General features: G+C 42.9%; 1 protein-coding gene across 1 annotated transcript in view; it reads left to right on the top strand.

Annotated features, from left to right (window-relative positions):
- The first annotated feature begins 630 nt into the window (after positions 1–630).
- ECT2L (epithelial cell transforming 2 like) overlaps positions 631–16,711 on the top strand; it is a 38,745-nt gene continuing 22,664 nt past the window's right edge. The window contains exons 1-8 of the mRNA XM_045843569.1: positions 631–871; positions 1,728–1,896; positions 2,619–2,757; positions 5,365–5,533; positions 8,472–8,600; positions 12,517–12,609; positions 14,217–14,399; positions 15,704–15,807. Of these exons, the coding sequence (XP_045699525.1) occupies positions 631–871; positions 1,728–1,896; positions 2,619–2,757; positions 5,365–5,533; positions 8,472–8,600; positions 12,517–12,609; positions 14,217–14,399; positions 15,704–15,807 (1,227 nt within the window). The remainder of the gene's footprint in view (positions 872–1,727; positions 1,897–2,618; positions 2,758–5,364; positions 5,534–8,471; positions 8,601–12,516; positions 12,610–14,216; positions 14,400–15,703; positions 15,808–16,711) is intronic.

Here is a 16,711-nt window from a genome sequence, read left to right on the forward strand (position 1 = left end):
TAACTTTCTGCTCTGCTTGTCAGCCTGAACTTGACTTTGGAACTGTCAAATGGTGTGAAAGCAGTGCTGACAACCACGCCCACCCCTGGATTTCCCTCCTCTCCAGGGTCTTGGCTACACAGGTGCTTATGCACTGTAGCTCCATCATGACTTCAGATGGTTGTTGTCTGATATTCTGTCTAGATATTTAATTTGATTACATCACATGAAAGTTGCTGTTTTCATATCTCAAAAATGGTGGCACATGAGCAATCTCTTCTGGCTCAATCAAAGTTGTTCTCAGGGGGAGGACTGGCGGGAATGAACACACACATCACTGCTAGAAGCAGAAGTCTCCGAATCTAGGGTTAAAGTAACCAAGTGCTCTGGGAGCACTAGGCGAGTACACAAAGACAACTAATACAGATATTTACATAAACATCCATGTTCATCAGAGAATAGTTTTCCTATGGAGTAAGGAATGCTTCTCATTTTCAGAGTCAAGTTTAGATGGCAAGTCAACTGCACTAGAAATCTTAAAGTACTAAAACAAATGATCTGTGTACCTGAAAGCATTGTGACTAGGAAACTGACCTTTAAAAAGCTCACAACTCATCTTTCTCACTTCTGTCTCTGAAGGACTGCTTATGGATGCCCAAGTGCATCAGGTTCGGGTGGTTCCTGCCCTATACTCCAACGGATCATGAATACGGTGGTTGGAAGCACCATTACATTGCTTGTGTGTCCAACTTAGACTGGCTGACACCTAGGGAAGCTGCCGCTGTTTATGGGACCCTGAATGAACCCAAAACAGAAGATGAGGAGCTACAGGAGAGACAAAGAGAAAAGCGCCTAAGGAAAATAATGTGGGAGAAAATTGCACTGCGTAAGAGTGAGTAGCATTTTAAAACTTATCTTGACCAAGTAGTGTCAAAACCAATGGATTTACATACAAATTCCCACAGAGGAGGGTAGTGCTGTTTTTCTGGAATAGCACGTGGGTGGCACTCTCGGAAGTACTCATATGTTCAGGATAAGCTCTTTTTCTCCTCAGTGTATATTTCCAGTTAATTGATAAGCAAAAAATATTTCAGATGAACTATATAAGGTCAAGTATCAGTGTCTCCATTGCCTGTCCTAGTTTTTCTCAAATTTATAAGACCAAAGATAAGGAGGCGAGAGAAGTGTGAACACAAGCCTAAACAAAGGAATAGGTTCAGGACAATTCAGAAGACTTGGGGTTGATGAGAAGGAGGAGAAATGAGTGTGAGAACAGGAGCAGGAAGAGTGGCACTTTTTTAAAAGTAGAAAGGGAGTGGGGGAAGACACACTTTCAGCTAAGCCTTCTGACTTGTGTGGAAAGGTAACCGACAAAGTCGATTTGAGTTCTCCTTTTTATTCGTTTATTATTTTACTGACTCGCCCTCTGTGAGATCATAGCAAAGAGAAGTTACTTGAAGCCAAGGAGGTGGACAGAAATGGATGGGAAGCCTATAAATTAACTGGTTTCCACAAAAAAAAGAGTTGTTTGTTCTCTGAGCTTTGTTTCTTGACCTGAAATGACTGGAAACTTGCAGCCACAGTGCGGACAGAATAAGAAACACAAATAGAGTGTGAAAGTGGCCATGATGATTGCCGTTTGGAATGCTGCCCTGGCGCAGCCTTGGTTTTGGTGCCTTTTATCTATGGAGACTTGGCGGGGAGAAGCGCACTGTGAACAGCCCAGCCGGCTGCTGTTTGTCTTCCAGAGGAGTTATTCCGGGCCCGACCCCCTTGGGTGAGTGGAACAGGCTGCTCTAGATTGTTGCAATCCCAATGCCAGCCACGTCTCTCCCAGACTGTGAGGGATCGAGTGGGACTACACGAAGCTTTGGAGAAACGGCTTGTTTTGGCATCCTTGGAAGCTTTACCCAAGCGGTAAGCAAACCCCCATCCCCTGAAGGCTCTGGACCATCCCTTGATACTGAGAATTTATTCTAGAATAATCTTGCTAACACATAGGATCTCATAATTATACAGCTCTTCCCCTTGGATATAGCAAAAACAGTGGTCTTTAGCATGCTTTCTGAAGGAAGCAATATATAACATTCAAAATTTACATTTCAGATATTCTTAACCTTATGAGGAAGGCTGTACTGTGGATATAGTATATTTTTTGCACAAAGTTATTGAGCAAAAATATCATTTTCCCCCCGAAATGTTTTAGGGTGTAAGCATATCCAAATGGTAATGTGGGGGCGGGGTGGGGGTGGCGCTGGAGAGAATGGAGACATTACTCAGGTAACTGTGAGGCCTGGGGGATTATGAAAACCTGAAATCTCTCCACTGCCCCTTTTCAAAATGTTGTTTTGAACCCCTAAGTAAGTTACTACATTCATTTTAAGTGCCCCACAGAAGCTGAGTTCCAAGAGAACTTTCTGGCATCCCACAGATGGGGGAAGAGAGGACCAGAGGGCATCTTTGCCCCCACCCTGCCCAGGAGACTCATTTGCCTTTGTCCCCAACTGCAGGGAGACTGAGGTACTGAGGCCACCTGCCTCATATACAATATGTGTCTGATGGACACAGAGAACATGCAATCAAAGTTGAATTAAGAGAAAATGAGAGTTTCACTTGCTCCCCCCCTTTTTCCCCTATAGAAGAAATGTTTCTGGAAGATATTCCTACCCTCTACTATCAAAGAAAAATTGGCGTGGAGTTTTTAAAAATGATGACAGCCCTTCATGTGCTCTGCCACCACACTTCATATTGATATCATCTCGGATTCCTGCATATGAGGTACAGAGTGTGTCAGAAGGCCAGGCCTCTCCGCATCAAGTGTTTTCATTGAGACTGCAGATTGTACGATGATCCTTGGCCACCAAGTGCATGAAAATGATTCATCTCCTATAAGACAACTGGTCCTCTCTAGGTGGGAATTTACAAACACAGAGCAGTTTTAAAAATGAGAACCAATAATGATAACCGTAAATCAAAATTAGAGACAGACTCATAGATGGAGAACAGGCTGACAGGTTTTTGGGGGGGTGGGCTGAATGGAGGTTGAAGGGATGGGGCAGAATAAAAAGAGAGAAAAACCTCAGGGATACTGACAGTAGTGCAGTGGCTGCCTGGGGGGTGGGAGTGGGTGGAGGAGGGCCCAGGGGTAGATGGGGGTGGATGGAGACGTGACTCGGGGGGGTGAACACACAGTACAGTGTACAGATGATGCGTTGTAGAATTGTGCACCTGGAACCTGCAAAATTTTGTTAACCAGTATCACCAAAATAAATTCAATAAAAAGGAAAAGAACTTAAAAATGACAACTTATATTTTCTTCCACTCAATTTTTGTATACTTTTGTTGTTATGGATGAATTAGAAGTTCCTAAAATTTTAATTTGGTGATTAGGATGTATGAAGTGAATTAAAGCACAGACATTCTTTGATTACAGAACATTAATTTAGTTCTTTGGTATGCTCTCCTCCAGTGTAAATAGCACTCAATTTTAAGTTCTTTCAGTATAGAAAATACCTGTTAGGTATTCGAGATTTATTAATTGCTGTGTCATAGAATTCAAAGCACTATTTAATAAGTCTCTTCTAACACAAAAGTTTATTATATGGATCACTTCATGTAAAGTTATTAATTTAAGTTAAACCATTAAAAATCTCTAGTGATCCAGCTAATGGAAATATTGAACAGAGGTTTGTACTATATATGCTTTATGAGTGAATATACATGTACATGTTAAAAACTGCTACAAAGTATTAGCTCACTGAGAATTGTTACTTCTAAAAAGAGCACTAATATATAATTACTGAAAGTAACGTAACTTTATGAAAATAAAAGAATTACTAACCAGTTATTTTTAAGATTCTCTGAGTGAACTATAAAATGTATGGTTTGATTGATTCATTGTCTATTTAAAAATTAAAATAAAAATTTTAAAGAAACAAAAAATAAAGCATTAAAGGCCTAGACTGCCTATATTTAGTAGGTATCCAATAAATACTTACTGAATTTGCTTCACTTAATCCACAAAAGAACAAGGTGATTGCAGATTATTTTAAAACTTCTTTGCAACGCCCAAGGAATTAACAATATGTACCCAGCACCTCTCAAAGGGATAATGTCAGAAATCCTATTTCGTGGTCTGTATAATGAGGGTGTCATTAAATTAAAATATACTCTTTCTATGATGAAGTTACATATTTTAATTTCAATATAAATAAGGAAAATAAAGGAAGTACATATATATATTAGTACACACATAGGGACATATGTAAGCGATAATATTTAGTAGGTTATATAATAGACTAGCCTACTTAAAGTTTTCCCAAAATATTCCTATTTGCAACAAAATGGTTTTTTTTAAATTATTCTAGAGAGAGGGGAAGTGAGGGAGAGAGAGGAAGAGAAACATCCACCAGCTGCCTCTTGTGTGTTCCCAGACCCAACAGGCAACCTTTCAGTCTGTGAGATGATGCCCGACCAACCGAGCCACACTGGCCAGGGCCAAAATGTTTCTTGTTAAGATATGAAATCATTTCTGTTTCTGAGCATCTAGGGATGGACCTTAACCACTTACAAGGGCTGACTTAGCAGGTCCACAGGGAAGCAAGATCAGAGTTCTGATCTCCGCATGGGCCACAGTTTCCCTAATGTTTGCAAATTCACCGTGCTGGGCACAGAGAGTAACTGGTGACAGAGCATGGGTGAATAAACTGATATAAAATAAGTCAATTCTCCTACCTGTCTTCTGTATATAATACTGTGTCATAGCTACTTGACTATGAACGTGGTGTTGGGGGGTAGGTACAAAGGAGGGTGTAGCCGTGTGGTGGTCCTCCATTCTGCTGAACTCTGATCTCCAGAAGGCGGCCTGAGGTTTTGTGAAACATTAATGACTTCAGTGACTTTCTGACCTGTCTGCCGCTAACCAATTAAATCTGTCACAGTGAAGTTTATTTGGTTGTTGAATTCAAGAAATGGTGTTTTTGTTTTTGATTTTGATTTAAGTGGGAAATTTTTATCAATGCGTATAATGCAAAAACTCATAACTAAGAAGAAAATTAAATCTATCTCAGAAGTCTATTGCAAAATTGAATGATGTCAATTTTATTATTTTTTGAAGGCTGTATATGTCTCTGTGTATGGGTGGAAGGAAATAACCTAACTTATTACTAGAATTTATCTGAGTGATACACACACAAATGTACATCATTTTCTCTTCTAATAATAAGAAAAAAAATAATTCTTAAAAGCCCAGTGAAGGAGAAAGGTTATGTTTCTCTTTCCATAATTTCTGAAAAAAACAATAGTCTTTCCAAGTCACAGAAGACATATTCATTAAACTTCTATCATTAACAGTCTCAAGTAAAGGGCTTTGGTTTTATCTTCTAGATGGTGGTGGACAGTGTCAGGGCGGGTGTCACCTCTGTGGTGTACGAACATAGCGGCATGACCTTGGAGAGCCTGCTGTACCTCATAGACAAAGCTCTGGATGGGCAGAAGGCACAGAGTGTGGGAATATTTAGTGATGGAGATAGCAGAGAAATCAACTTACTGCAAGGTAAGGTGGGCTTGGAAAGAACAGCCAACTGTGCACCGATGCAGTGTCTGTCCACGTAGATGACCTTCTGGTGCTGTGTAAGTTCCCAGTTGTTAAGAAGGTTGACAACCCAGCTCAGAGTTAACCAGGCAGGAGTAGCTCTGTTCGGGCCTTCCACTGCGGAAACAAGGCCCGCCCACAGTAGGCAATCTACTTTGCTTAGCCTACCCGTTCAAATGTTAATGTCGCCCCCAAACACCATCGCAGATGCGCCTAGGATGATGCTTGACCAAAATTCTGGGCACCCCACTAGAGTGACACATAAAATTAACCATCACACCATTAAACAAGAACTCCCTTTTCCCTGTCTCTCAAGCCCCAAGGAATTGCTACTCCACTTTCTGCTCCTATGAAGGTGACTAATTTAGATCTCATATAACTGGAATCATATAGTATTTGACTTTTTGTGACTGGCCTATTTCATTTTATATAATGTCTTCAAAGTTCGTCCATCCATATTGTAGCATGTAGCAAGTTTTTCTACCTTTTTTAAGGCTGAATAATATTCTACTGTATGTATATAACACACTTTGTTTATTCATTCATTGATGGACATTTTGGTTGCTTCCGCCTCTTGGCTATTGTGACTAGTGCTGTTATGAATGTGAGTATGCAAATATATCTTTGAGACTGCTTTTAATTCCTTTGGTTATGTATGCAGAAGTAGAATTGCTGGATTATATGGTAGTTCTAGTTTTAATGTTTTGAGAAAATACCATACTACATTTTCCGTGGTAGCTACACCACTTTACAATCCCACCCACAGCGTACAAGAGCTCCGACTTCTTCCCATCTCATCAACACTTGTTATTTTCCGGGTTATTTTTTAAGCAGTAGCCATCCTAATGGGTATGAGGTGACATCTATCGTGGCTTTGATTTGCATTTCTCTGACGATTAGTGATGTTGAACATCTTTTTATATGCTGGTTGCCATTTGGACATCTTTAGGGAGATGTCTATTCAAGTCATTTGCCCATTTTTAATTGGATTATTTGATTTTTGTTACTGAGTTGTAGGCATTCTTTATATGATCTGAGTATTGACCTCTTATCAGAATATGGTTTGCAAATATTTTCTCCTATTGTGTAGGTTGCCGTTTACTCTGTTGATTATGTCCTTTGATGCACAAAAATGTTAAGTTTGATGAAAGTTAAGCAATTTTAATAGCAGCAAACCCAGATCTGTACGCTGGTGTGCACTGACAGCACTCCTTGTACTTCCACATGGCTGCCCGCAAAGGAGAGGGTCGGCCGACATCATTCACCAGTCATGGGCCATCTTTTAAAAACTTCAGTAGTTACCTGTTTAGGGGGAAGGAGGTGCTAAATATTTTAGAAATAAAACTTTTAGTTCCTATTCTTCCTCTCACTGTAACTTGCATCTTTCTTAGCTTATACCTAAAATAGGATTGTTTCAGTTTTACTAACTTGAAATCTTCTACCTTTGTGGGACGAGGGAGGAGAGGGAACAGGTCTGGCCCAGGGGCCAGCTGGCAGGGAGCTCACACGCCGGCGGAGCGAACACCCCCACCGCCCGCCGAACTGCCATGTCTGGGGCTGGACCTCAAGTTTCAGTGAATTTTGTTATTAGTCTTTGGTTCAGCTGTGCCTTATTTTTCACTTTTCTTGTTTAGTTTACCTGTGCGTGAAGCGAGTTGTATTCCACACCCAATTTTTATATCCCCCAAAGTAAAGCGCAGCTGCTATTTGGGGTTTGCATTGGTGACGGGTCACACGGTGGCTCTTCACTGAACAGTGACGTGCGAGCGCAGGTCTGCACTGTGGCAGCAGGTGTGCCTCCTGCGGGGCAAGAGGGCTTGTCAGGGCTTTTTCCTGATCGCAGCTCTTTTTTTTTTCTTTAAGATTTTACTTATTTATTTTGAGAGAGGGGGAGGGAGGGAGGAAGAGAAGGAGAGAAACATCAATGTGTAAGAGAAACATCAATTGGTTGCCCCTCGTAAGCATCACAACCAGTACCAAACCCGCAACCCAGGCGAGTGCCCTTGACCAGGAATCGAACCAGTGGCTTTCACTTTCCAGGCTGATGCCCCACCTACTGAGTCACACCAGTCAGGGCTGATCTCCAGATGAGAAAGGTTTCCAAACGCTGCCTTTTCTTTGTTTCCTTTCATTAAGGCAACAGTGACAATAACAAAAATACCACAGAAAACTAAAGTTTCCTTCTATATAACTGTGGCATTTCCCCCAAAGCTTTTGCCTTAAAAACAACAAAATGGAATCTCAGTCCAGTCACCTGGAAAGGACCTTCCATTATGTGCCTGGACCTCTCAGTGTGAAGGCGCAAACCGCCAAGCTTCTGCGTGTGACTCCATGTGCATTACCTTTGTGGGGCCAGCAAAGCTGAGCCTCCAGGACCGGTTCTGAAATCAGCCCAGACACGCACAGGTGGGCTGAGTCATCGCCCACATTCCCAGGGAGTGAGCACTGCGGTGACGTCTGCCATCTCCTGGAGCATCATTTCTGCTCCAAGTGGCTTATTTTTTGATTGACATTCGTGGGAAACATTTCTCCTTTAGAACTTGGTTGCAAAGTCCCAGTACTTGACTGGCCATCTGCGCTGAACCCTGTCGTGAGCCTGGTCCCTTCCACTGCTACACGGTGACAGCAGGAACACAAGGTCCCCAACCAAGTGCGTAGTGTCCAGTAAATCCGGAGTGTGAAGGAGACTAGGGCCATGCTGAAGTCCAGTGGTACCTTCCGTGGCCTGGACACGCTGTGTGACCACGCTGTGGCGTGGAAGCCCAGATGCCCTGCCGATCTTGATCTGAGGGGCAGATGTTGATTTTTTGAATTGTGCTTCCATTTTTCACAAGCTGCTAAGAGTTTCTAGTCATGACAATGTTACAAATTAATATGACTTTTTGATTTTCTTCCTCAGGCTATAAAATCGGTATTAAAAATTTATTGAAGCCAGAGGTGAGAGACTTCTGGGAGAAATTAGGCAGCTGTGTGGCCCCTGAAGAAGAAGGGGGTCACGTGGACCTCTTCGTGCCACTCGGAGCATCAGGTGAGGCTTGAAAGGTAGTGGCCCTGCCCACCTTAGGATATTTTGTGAATTTGTTCAAATGATTCTGTCACATTTACTCTTTCTTTCTTTTTTGCTTTATACCTTATATAGTCAGGCATTTAGAGGAAATAGGCTTTGAGGCTAGTGGTCCCAGTAAACTGTTCGGTAGAAATGAAGTCACTAGTGACAAGAGCCAGGCAGGAAGGTTATTTCTGCTTCTTCTGGAAAACACAGTGAAGTCAGGCTGCACAACACGAGGGAAAGCACGTCATCAGCACAGGAGCTGTGACTGGTCAGTCTGACACAGTTTGCCATGCTGTGTCCTGAACCTGGAATGTGTGAGTGCGAACTTGGTGACCAAGAACCTGGACTTGGATCCTGCTCGGGCCACTTTGGCTGCGTGGCCTTAGGCCAGTTTGGGAACCTCCATTTCCTCCTGTGAGCATTAGGATAAAACTACCTGACATTATAGGACTCGTGAATATCAAAAAATATAAAAACTTAATTTATACAAATCAGTAATAATATAAATACTTCACATTAGAACACTAGAAACAGTGACGTGCTTTGTGAAGATGAGTGTAATTGCTGATCACTGAGGTTGCTGATATAATTTTAAGTGCCTCCCTGTCTAGTCACAGCCACTATAATTTGAAGTTGATTTTAGTACTTGAAGGGAAATTTCAGAAACATTAAATCAAATTCACTCTTGAGTTATCTGTTAAATAAAAGCCCTGCCTTCATGGGCTCTGGGTTTGTTTGTTTGTTTGGTTGGTTGGTTTTTACCAAGCAGAACAGGGGAGGGAGAGCATGAAATTAAATTTTCTCAAACTGTTTCTTATTACCTATTCTTTAGAGAACTGAATTTTAAAGTTCTTAATTTTCAAATTTCACTAGCAAGCTTCAACCAGGGGAAAGGATAAAAACAAAAGGAGGGAAAGTGTTTAAAGGAAAATGAGATTCTATTTTTTTACAGTTATTACAATAATATAACCTAAACTATAGAGAAAATATGCATAGAAAAATCAATAAGGAAATATAGCAAAATAGTAACAGAATCTATCCCTAGATGTGTTTTTCAAATTTTATAATTTTCAACAGTGTTTAAAAGTGTGTTACAGAGAATACAGATATTGTGGTTGCATGCATATAACCTGTGTTTTTTGAGGGGGGTCTGTATACAGAAAGGGACATATACCAAGGTGTCAACAGTGGTTGGATAAGATAAGTGAGATTTCCTTCCTTTTATATTTAAATCTTTTCTTTCACCTTATTTGCCTCTATTTTCTGTAATAAACTAGTATTACATTCTTTTATAATCAGAGCACAACAAATTTTCTAATTGGAGAAGAAAAAGAAAGAATATGGGAAAGTAAAAGATTGAAAGTCAGACAATAAAGGCAAAAAAGGAAAACAAATAGATTTGGTGACATGAAAACTGTCTCAGTGAAACTTAGTGGCACTCAAACTACAGATTTCCCACCCCCACCCTGGGCCCTGAAACCATCCCTGAACTTCTTGTGAACGGTGTTCAGTTTCCACCTGGATGAACCATCATGCCCTGGTTCAGTCAGATGACCCTGGCTTCTCTGCCCAAAACTCTCTCTTCCACCGCCTCAAGCATCACTCTATAGCTGTATCACCTCTGACATCTTGGATTTCAAGCACCTGTCTCTTTAAGTACCACTTCCAATCCATGAATCAACATTCCCACTCTATCAGTTCTTTGCCTGAAGAGCTGCAATCCACACTCCCCTCTTTCTCTCTCTATCACCATGCCTTCGTCCTTGGCTCCTTCCTCGTTAAACTTGGATTTAATGGGTCATCCTTATCATTACTCTCTTGCAAAGACTGAACTTCTTTGTCTTTTTCCCGGTGAAATCCCCACCCCTTTGGCTAAAGTCCAGCGCTGGCTCAAACACAGTCACCTGCAAACTCTCTTCCCAGCCTGCGCTAAGGCAGCTGAAGGCTGCTGGGAGAAGCAATGCAAGTGTTCTTACTGACCTGACTTTACTGCAAGGGCCTAAATATCAGGCAGGGTTGCCGCACCGATAAAGCAATCCTACCTCATTTCCTGGGCAAATCCATTTCCCCGCCCTTTGAAATAACTCTTTCCCCCCTTCTCCCCTGGAGTCAGTCCTTTCAGCGATGTTCTCTCTCAGCCGTGGACCTCAGCTTTTACTTCCCCAGGACAACTCCCTAATTTCCCCCCTGACGCCGGATCCACCACCTGCCCTGCCGCTTACCTTCATTCTCCGTCTCCCCTCCTGTTCGCTGTGGAAGAAGCTTCTCTGCTCAAGGGGAAGACCAGCTGCTCCACTTGGGCTCCGCAGCCCACTGCTTTTCACCTTCCGACTGCACTTCTGCGCCTGCACCCTCTTGTGTGGCCTCAGTTCTCTGTCTGCAGTGGATCTCTGTCTGTAGTGGATCACTCCTATCAAACCAGGAACACCTGGAGTAGCTCCTGTCCTGAAAAAAACAAAAAGAGAGATCATAAACTTTCCCTCGCCACATTTTAAGTTGACTCTACCAGCGTTTCTCCAACCTCAGCGTGTGTTTGGATCACCCAGAGGTCTTGTTGAGGGACGCATCGCTGGGCCCCGTCCTGGAGTGTCTGATTCAGTGGGTCTGGGGCGGGGCCTGAGGATTTTCATCTCTACCACGTTCCCAGGTGTTGCTGCCACTGCCCACCCAACGGCCACCCTCTGGGAACTGTTGGTCTACCTTCCTCACCTGTCATTTGCTCCTCAAGCTCCTGCAGGTGGTCTCTTTCTCCCTACCGAAACTGCTTTTAGAAGAAAATAAGTGACTTCCACGTGCCCAAACCCACTGGTCCCTTCTTCTCCTCACTTGGCTTTGACTTCTCAGCGGCATTGGACGCAGAGGACCACTCCTCGGAACTCTCCTCCTTCTCTTGATTTCCTGAGACCACACTCTCCTAGTCTTCCTCCCACCTCAGCGGCAGCTTCTCCTCCTTCTCCTGTGCCAGCCCCTCCTCCTCCGCAAGACCCTTAAAGGTGCCCAGGGCTTGATCCTGGGTGCTCTCCTTTTCCAAGCCCACACTTTCCCCATGCAGTCTCGTCTATTCCCGAGACTCTGACTTCAATCCACAAGCCAGAAACGCCCAAACTGATGCTTCTAGCTCAGGTACCTCTGAGCTGCACACCCATACCTAACTCGTGCTCGGCATCTTCCTACGGCTGTTCAGTTGGCACATCTAAGAGCCTCTCAGAGCTAACACATCGGGAACAAACTCGCCATTGCCCGCCCAGCACCAGACTCCCCCTCCCCTGGATTCTTCGGTTAAGATACGGTCGTTCACCCAGTTACTTCATAAGCCAGAAACCTAAAATTCATCTTCTGGGGGCATTAACAATTGTTAACAATTCTAAACAGTTTTATTAAGGTGTAGTTGACATACCACAATCTATGCATATTTAAAGTGTGCAATTGGCTAAATTCTGACATGTGTCATAGCCCGTGAAGCCATAGGACAGTCAAGATGATGAGCATACTTCAGTCTACAGTGTCACTGAAGAGGGAGTGAAATTAATGCCGGGCTCAAGTTTGACCATCGTATTCTGTTCGGTGTTTAATGGTTTTATGTCTCTCCTTTTACACTGAGACTTCCTCTTCTGTGCCTTTGGCCCGAGTATTCCAGATGTGAAAATGAGCACAAGCTCAAACCTCACGCCCTCTTCTCCACCCTGTTGTGCAGTCCGCATAAATTCCGTGTTTGGACCTCAGCACGTAGAGCTGAGCTGTGACGTGTTGGTGACCTGTTCCACGAGGGATTTGAAATGAGGACGAGAACTGCTATGGCCTTTCATGGCCGGCTCATTAGTGCTCCTAAGTACTACTTACCTGTTTCACCGCAAAACCTGTGAGTAAACTAATAAAAGTATTTTGTGTGCAGATGCAGGCGTAGAAGTTCTTTCTCAGCTGTCTCAACTAACTGGCACGTTATTTACTGCCCCCACCGGGATTGCAACTGGCTCTTACCAGCACAGTAAGTGCACATGGGTGCTGACCCCCCACCCCGGGCCCAATAACGCCCACCAACTCCAGGGTCACCAAAAGACAAAGTGCGGCCACATAATACTGGTTCTGGCTGACATCAACTACCGTTCCTTCTCCGAAACTGTGTCATTTCCCATCACTCTGTCATTTGCTTAGAAAGGGGATTATGTATTGCAGATATTTGCTTCAAGCCATCATTTGTAAAACTCAGTTGAAAACATCATCTTTACCAGTTAAACAAAGATGTATAGTTGCTGATCCAGAGAAATAATACATACAAAGAATAGTTTTTAGTAAATATAATTAGTAGGGCTTCATTTGGAAAAATGAGTTTCAGCTATAAAGAGATGATTAAGAGGCTTGCTCAGGTTCCATTTCATTATGTGAGAGGAAAACCAGCCAGCGATACAACACACCTGGAAGCAAAGTTTTGTTTAGATGCAAAAGCAGAAGATACTAGATTGAACCACAGCATTGGCTCACCAACAAGAGAACCAACGGCTTTGTCACAGTAATGCGAATCATTTCCCCTTTAAAACTCCCTGCCTCTTATCACACAGCATTCGGGGTGATATAGAGATGATATAAAGCATTACCTCTCTGATCCCAAATTACCTTTGAAGACGGGAAAGCTGCCACCACGATTGGGGAACTTGTCTGGGAAATGCTGTAACAAAAAGCGCATTGATTTCACATGGTTTTGTAACAGAAGTTACTTGTTAATTTTAGCTTATATGACAACATCCCCCAGTGAGAACATGTTTGGCCCTGGAGAGGGGAATCTGCCTCGCAGAGCGGAGCAGGGGACACACACTGTGTTTGCAGAGCAAGTTTCCTTCTTCTCTCCTCCTCTGCCTCCTCTTCCCCCTGATCGTCCTCCTCCCCCCACTCTTCTTACTCTCCCTCTGGGAGAACAGTCACAAAGATTTTCACATGGTCAGCAATAAACACAGGGTGGGGGAGAGTCAGACAAGCCTATCTATCCGTTCGGGATGGAAAATCAAATTGAACGTGGCACTGTGCCCTTCAGTAACTGATTTTCAAGGAGAAAGACTTGTGTAAGCACCCGCTGGAGTCATGCGGAGATATTTGGAGAGAGAGAGAGAGAGAGAGAGCAAGCGCAACTTGACATAATGTAAGGAACATGCAGGGCTGGCTAGGACAGGGGTGACGTTGGATGGTATGATGGGGAAAGCAGGCAGGGTGGGGTTCCCTTGTGTTTTCCTTTTGAGGATAAAAACATAACATGGTACGTTCTTACTTAGATGTCTGCTCTGCTTCCCCATGCACAAATCCAGCAGCTATTTAATTTTTTTATTTCAAATATATCAACCCCATCTATCAAAAAGTAGATAGACATTTGATATTATTCATTGTAATCTTTTTGAGTTTCTAATTTTACCTTTGAAAGCAGACTATGGGTGTTTATCTTAGCCTTCTAAGGGGAGAGGATAATAAGCCTGATGTAAATACAGCTAAGGGGTGTGTGTGTGTGTGTGTGTGTGTGTGTGCACACGCGTGTGTACTATCCGAAAGAAGTAGAATGATTTCACCTGAGCTTATGTCTGCACTAATAAGAGGAGGAAATCGTGTCAGTTCTTAGCGACTGGCTGGGACCCCCGCAGGGAAGGGCTCCGCCCTCCATCTACTTCAGCGAATCGAAGCTGCAGACGTGGTCCAGCCTCACGGACTTCCTGGAAGACACCTTGAAATCAGTAAGGAAACAGTTAAGTCCTCTCTTCAAGGAGTTGCAGAAGAATGTCAGTGGCAGGATGATCGGTAAGAACTCTTGCTACTTCTGTTGCAGTCTGATTATGAAGTTTGTTTCACATCCAGGGCCAGCCCAAGTTTAGGAATGTAAAAGTTGACTCCTAAATATTGTGAGTGCTACTTTATTCCCTTTGTTTTTCATGTCCTGTTTCAAATCTAATGAATACCCATTAAGAATAAATATTAAATACTATTTAATAAATATTACCTGTGAAGACAAATAAATATATTCATCTTCATGCTGAAGCCAGTTCCTGGTTTCAGAGTTTACCGTCGTATTAATCCTGTGTCAGTCAATTGTTTACCCAGGCCAAATGCACTGTGTGTTTGCTCAGCCTGAGAACTCTGTCCTTTCTCATGGCAGTTTTCTGTCAAAGCTAAGCACCTCTTAAAGCATAACACCCATTACTTAAATGGCTTTGCAATTGTGTTCTATTTATTTTTTACCTAAAACGTGTAATTGGGTGATGGATTCCAGAGTCCTCTGCTGAACCTGTTGGACACTATTGAATTTATTTTCTCATTTACACTCCACAGCCTTGACCAAATTATCACAACAGAGGCTTTTGGAAGCGATGCCCTGTGTCAACTGGAACTTCATCTAAATCAGTCCATTTTTTAAAATACTTTTTTTTTTTTACCGCATGGGCCAATGAGTTTTCCTTCTATCTTTACCTGTTCAATTTCCCCCTTTTCCATATAACTAAATAAAACACCCTTTGAATCAGGTTATTATATACGTATGCCTTACTTCCTTTCCCCAGCCTGCTCCTTATTTAGCATGTTTACACAGTCACTCTCTACACAAGAGCCATAACACACGAGTGTGCATGCAGATCTCTTGATGATATATGTGAACAATAAGAAGTAGAATGGAAGAAAATTCTTGTCATATAAATGCATGTTGTTCAATATTTTTAAATGTAAAAGATGTCTCTGTATGTATGTTAGGATATTATTTTCTATGGTCTTAAAATATTTATATCTGAGCACAAAGATAAATGAGAGTGTGGAGGGATCTCTGGTGGGATTGTGAGTCTAAAATCTAAACCTATAAGGTTCATTTCCACACGTTCTCTCCTTATTGTCCAGGTTGTAGATTTTATTCAGCATCAGCTTGGCTGGGGTGGGTCCTTTTTACGCCCTGCACATTTAGCTGCTTTTGCTGGCTTTATATTTTTATCATGATAGATAACCTTCATGGTGTAACAGAATCACAATTTTTATTCTTTGCATCTTTATCCACTAAAAAGCAACTGTGAGGACCGAGCTGTGCTCTTCTTGATCATATCTGTTACATAAATTGATTGCAGGACAGTTCATGTTTGACACCATGGGCGTGACCGACACTCTGCACAACCAAGAGATCGCACGAGCTCTGGCAGATGGACTGACGGAGCTTTTAAGAGAAAATTCTGTAAGCATTTTAAAAAAAAATAAAGTATACTACGAAATCCCAACACTTAAATACATTTTTAGTTTGTATTTATTACTGTTTTTTTAACTAGCATATCCCTCCAGGGCACAGTTCCTCAGAAAAGTCACATCAGTTTGTAAGAAGAGCACTGACAGACTCTGGGCCCCAGGCCTACTAGGCACACAAGACAGATGGACAGACGGACAGAAAATCCAGGTTATTTAAAAATGGGCTCCATTGTGCATTGTGTTCTGTTTTGTGAATCATTTCAGTCAGAAATGACTTCTTTAAAAAACACGTGAGTGGCTTTATATTTCACGTAAATATTAATCCATGGTTAAAACAATTAATAGTAGGACAGGAAAACTGAAAAAGTGTGAAAGCAGATGGAAAAGGATGAAGGGCCCAGAGGGTGGATGAGGGGAGGGGAAAGAGAACCCAGAAGGACGGGAAGAAGCCTGCTCATCATTTGGCTGGGGGCCAGCGTGGGGGACGCCTGATGACGCATTTCCATCAGAAGCGAACCTTGGACGCTCTCCCGGAAAAGTCAGTCCACGTGTGAGGACACAGTGAGCAGAGGCCCCGAGACCCTCACGAGGCTCCGGGAAAGTGGACTGGGCAGCCGTGGGCCAGGGGGAGTGGACAGGAGGACGGGACTAGGGACGGCACAGACACGCTGGGTGCTGTGCAAGGGCTTTCGTCTTTCAACAGGAGGTTCTCCAGTCCATCTCTTCCGCTGCAGTAACTTGACTCTGTGGGCGGATTTCACTTTGTCTTTGCGTGCGTTCTCCTGTTCTGTCCTGTGTCTGCTTTGGTTCCACCGTGGCTTCCTGGGCAGCCACCAGGCATCCCCAGGGCTAGGGGTTTGCTGTGGAGTCTGAGAAGCTGCAGCGGGCCATGATTT

This window comes from Phyllostomus hastatus, unplaced genomic scaffold (assembly GCF_019186645.2).
Source record: "Phyllostomus hastatus isolate PE091 unplaced genomic scaffold, TTU_PhHast_1.1 phas_contig_40, whole genome shotgun sequence".
NCBI classification, from domain to species: domain Eukaryota; kingdom Metazoa; phylum Chordata; class Mammalia; order Chiroptera; family Phyllostomidae; genus Phyllostomus; species Phyllostomus hastatus.